The 3889-nt window shown below is 39.0% G+C and overlaps 1 protein-coding gene across 1 annotated transcript; it reads right to left on the minus strand.

Annotated features, from left to right (window-relative positions):
- Positions 1 to 403: 403 nt before the first annotated feature.
- LOC110933634 lies at positions 404 to 2814 on the minus strand. The gene is made up of 2 exons (XM_022176846.1): positions 1767 to 2814; positions 404 to 762 (listed from the first exon to the last, which is right to left on the minus strand). The coding sequence occupies exons 1-2, from the start codon at positions 2812 to 2814 to the stop codon at positions 404 to 406; spliced, it is 1407 nt and encodes a 468-aa protein (XP_022032538.1).
- Positions 2815 to 3889: the final 1075 nt, after the last annotated feature.

The raw sequence follows: 3889 nt of genomic DNA on the forward strand, positions 1-3889 counted from the left end.
TTTCTGGGTGTGATTAATTCATTGTGTAGAGACTTCTCTCTTATAGGAGTTTTTTGGCGCGTAATTTAGGCGGGATTTTTATTAATATAAATGATAGTAATAAAGTAACCGTCTTTTTAGTTATTGTGTGTATTTATTGTTTTGTTCAGCTTTATCAGTTTTAGGGTGATAGACGTCCCATCTTCCAAGTTTGGCGCTTTTTTTAATGGCGTTATGTAGACCAAGATGACAAAATACAATAACAGAGAAAATATTAAACAGGAAAAATATTTTTTATTATTTTTGGCGTTTTGTAAGCAATAACTTTTTGTAGTATTTATTTGGCGTTTTGAAACTAAATGGAGAAATATAACATTTAATTATCTTAAAAAAAGATTACACAGAAGAAAACCAACAAAAAAAATTAAAACTCCTCGTTAGAAGGTACTTTATCCAAGAAGTATCCATCACTTCCGTTGTCTTCTTCCTCGGAGTCTTCATCTAGACTTTCATCCATGTCATCACCTTCACTTTCATCGGCTTCTTGTTGCTGAAGATTCTGAAGCCTCCATTTGAATATGTCCTGCATCAACGCCATTTTTGAGTCCATGTCTGTGTTCAAACAAGTGGCATTGTGCAATTCTTCCATGAATCCAATCCCCTGCTTTGTCATGAGGTTTTCAAGCAAGTAGTCTTCCTGCTCTCCGCAGTCATATATAACGGTCACCATGTCTGTTTCCTTATCAAAACGCCATGATGTCATGACTGGGTCCGATTTTCCATCTGCTTTGATTGGCCAAATTTCCTTGTTAATGTTTTTATAAGCTTATGTGCTTCATGACATTCGTTATCCAGAGCGATGCCAAGTGAGAGGATACCCCTCTGTACCTCTTCTTCCATCTTCAAAATTGCCTTGATCGTCCTAACATACACCCTCCTTCAGTTGTCAAAACGTAGGACGAATCGTCTGATTACCAGATTGCATCTCCACCAAACGATGGTTGCCATTTTTGGCGTTTTGGTTAAACTTGGCGTTTTTGGTAAAAGATGATTTTGCAGAATGATAGATTGAAGTGATTATGGAAGCGATGTTTAACGTCGTTTATATAATGATGTTTTTTTGGCGCGTAATTTAGGAGGAAATTTCTTCTAATAAATGTTAATAACTGAATTTCAGTTACTGTGTTGTTTCCCCTTCTTGTAATCTCCAACGCGTTTTATCACTAATTTTTGGCGTTTTGTATTTAGTGGCGTTTTATTTATTTTGAATGGTGTGTTATCATTTTTTGTTGGCGTTTTGAAATTGAGCGGTAAAAGAACCTTTTACTCTTAATGAAGCGCGTCCACTTAATAGAATTGGTGTTGTCATCGAAAATGTCACCACGCCAATCTAGTCCATACATTGTTTTGATCGGACGATCCATAAGACTAGTGGGTATGGGGAGGCTCATCCCCATGAGGATGGGCCGCCACGTAGGCGCCACATCACCATCTCATGGAGGATGGGCCTCCTTGCTTTTTGAGGGGGTGGAGGATGAGCCTACCCCACATAATTTTTTATTGTTTAACTTATTTTATTTGTTTAACTTTTATTGTTTAATTTTTATTGTTTAACTTTTTTATTTTTTTAACTTTATAAAAACTATTCAAAATTTAAATAAAAATAAGATATAAAAGAAGATAATAAAATCCATTACATAACATAAATAAAAATTACATAACCTAAAAAAATTATACTACTTAAAACTTATAAAAAAAGACTAGATTTAAAAATTTATAAAAATTACACTTCTCGTCTTCGTCTTCGTCTTCGTCACCGTCCCCGACGTTTACGTTGTTCCATATATGTTCTACCAAATCCTGTTGAAGGTTTGCATGCGTGAAGTCGTTGGTTAGCGAGAACGAGTTTAAATCCTGTTGTGGCGGATCTACCGGGACAATATTCCCGATAGATGCATTCTCATCATACTCACAAATCGCCCGACTTTCGTCTTCAATAATCATGTTATGGAGCAAAATGCAAGCGTACATATAAAGGCGCAACCTCTTCGGTGTGAACGCACGTGCCGGATGTTCAAGGATGGCCCATTTTTTTTTGTAAAACACCAAAAGCACGTTCGATGTCTTTTCTTGCAGCATCTTGACGCTTGGCAATTTTTTTCCTTTTTTCGTCATTGGGATATGGAATAGTCTTGACAATTGTAGACTAAGACAGATATATTCCGTCAGCAAGATAATACCCGCGTCTATACTCAACCCCAGAAACTGTAAAACAGGTGCCCGGACCGGTTCCATTAATGACATCGCTAAAGATCGCCGATTGGTATAGCACGTTGAGGTCGTTGAGTGAACTAGGGAGACCAAAGAAAGAATGCAGATCCACAAATCTTGTGAGGCCACGGCTTCAAGTATTAAGGTTGGATGGTCGTGATCACCTCGCGTATATTGGCATCGCCACGCATTCGGGCAGTTATGCCACGCCCAATGCATACAATCAATACTACGGAGCATTCCGGGAAACCCGTGCCGTGCTTCATGAGCTTGGTAGAACTGTTGAACATCATACGTGTTTGGTTTCCGCAAATATTTTTTGCTATACAGTTTCACCACATTATGGCAAAACCGAGACAAACATTCTCGCGTAGTTCTTGCCGACATCTGTAAGTACTCGTCCAAAGCGTCGGCCACTGTCCCGTACGCCAGTTGGCGAATGGCCGCAGTACACTTTTGTAACGTGGTGAACCCTTCATAATTTCGAGCATCGGGTCGTTGCGTGAAAAACGGGTCTAGCCCCGCCAAATCATCAGCAATCCGTGTGAATAACCGGCGACTCATTCGGAACCTGTGTTTGAAAATCTCGGCATTGTAAAGGGGTGCATCCGAAAAATAATCGTTCACCAATTTCTCATGCGCTCCTGTCGCAAAAAATATATAAATACGAGAAAATAAGGAATAAGGATAATAAAATTTATTAATGATAAACCTTGTCGGTCTCTGTTAATCCGTATTCGTCTGGTAATAACACTTTCAGACGAGACTTCTTCCTCTTCCTCTTCCTCTTCCTCTTCCTCTTCCACTTCCTCTTCCTCTTCCTCTTCCTCTTCCACTTCCTCTTCCTCCTCCATAAGAATCTGCGCCACCCTTAGCACAGCGTTTACGAAAAACATCTCCTCTTCCTCATCCGAAGACAAGGACCACCAAGAATTAGATGGCATTGTGGATGCAAAGATAATTTTTTTATAAAAGTGGGGAGAAAATGGTATAAAAATGAGAGGGTTTTGGGTTGAAAGTGGGGAAAAAATGGTGAAAATGGGTGTGTTTTATAGAAAAGTGGATTTTTTTTTTTATTTATAAACTAGCCGTTGTAACGGCTAGTAGTTTGAAAAGTAGGCCCGTCTCATCCGTCTGTGGGGAGCCGATCTTGCCGAGCCGACCCCAGGGGGGCTGTGTGGGGGACCGGCGCCAGTCCTAGCCGGGCCTCAGCCGGCCCCCATATCCTCTAGTCTAACCGTTCTCACTGTTCTAACACTTTTCACCGTTTCTCTAAATCCTGACCCTATATATATATAGAGAGTAGGAGTTGGGTGGAAAGTCTATTTTTCCTAGAAAGTCTAGGAAGGAATAAGAATTGGACATGTGTCATTGAGGGATTTTAAGTAGAAGGGCTATCATGTAATTTCACATTTTAATTTTATTTTTGGAATGTATCTTCATTAACTAAAATTCCATGATTTTCGGAATTTTTATTATTTTCGAATTCAAATCTGGAAGTCAATGTGTTCATTAACTAAAATTCCATGTCACATTACATCGCATATTCCATTGTTCAGAAGATTACCGGAATTTATCAGCATGTTCTTGGTGCTGTGTTTTAACAGTTTACAGGGCTAAAGTCAATTTTTTTATAGAT

This window comes from Helianthus annuus, chromosome 4 (assembly GCF_002127325.2).
Source record: "Helianthus annuus cultivar XRQ/B chromosome 4, HanXRQr2.0-SUNRISE, whole genome shotgun sequence".
Classification (NCBI taxonomy): Eukaryota; Viridiplantae; Streptophyta; class Magnoliopsida; order Asterales; family Asteraceae; genus Helianthus; species Helianthus annuus.

What these genes read in the sequence shown, in the direction of transcription:
- LOC110933634 (XM_022176846.1), bottom strand. Translation starts at nt 2,814, where the DNA reads ATGAGTCGCCGGTTATTCACACGGATTGCTGATGATTTGGCGGGGCTA. An exon ending in CGAAGACGAAGACGAGAAGT is followed by an intron (nt 763 to 1,766) that starts GTAATTTTTATA and finishes CAATCAAAGCAG; the next exon opens with ATGGAAAATCGGACCCAGTC.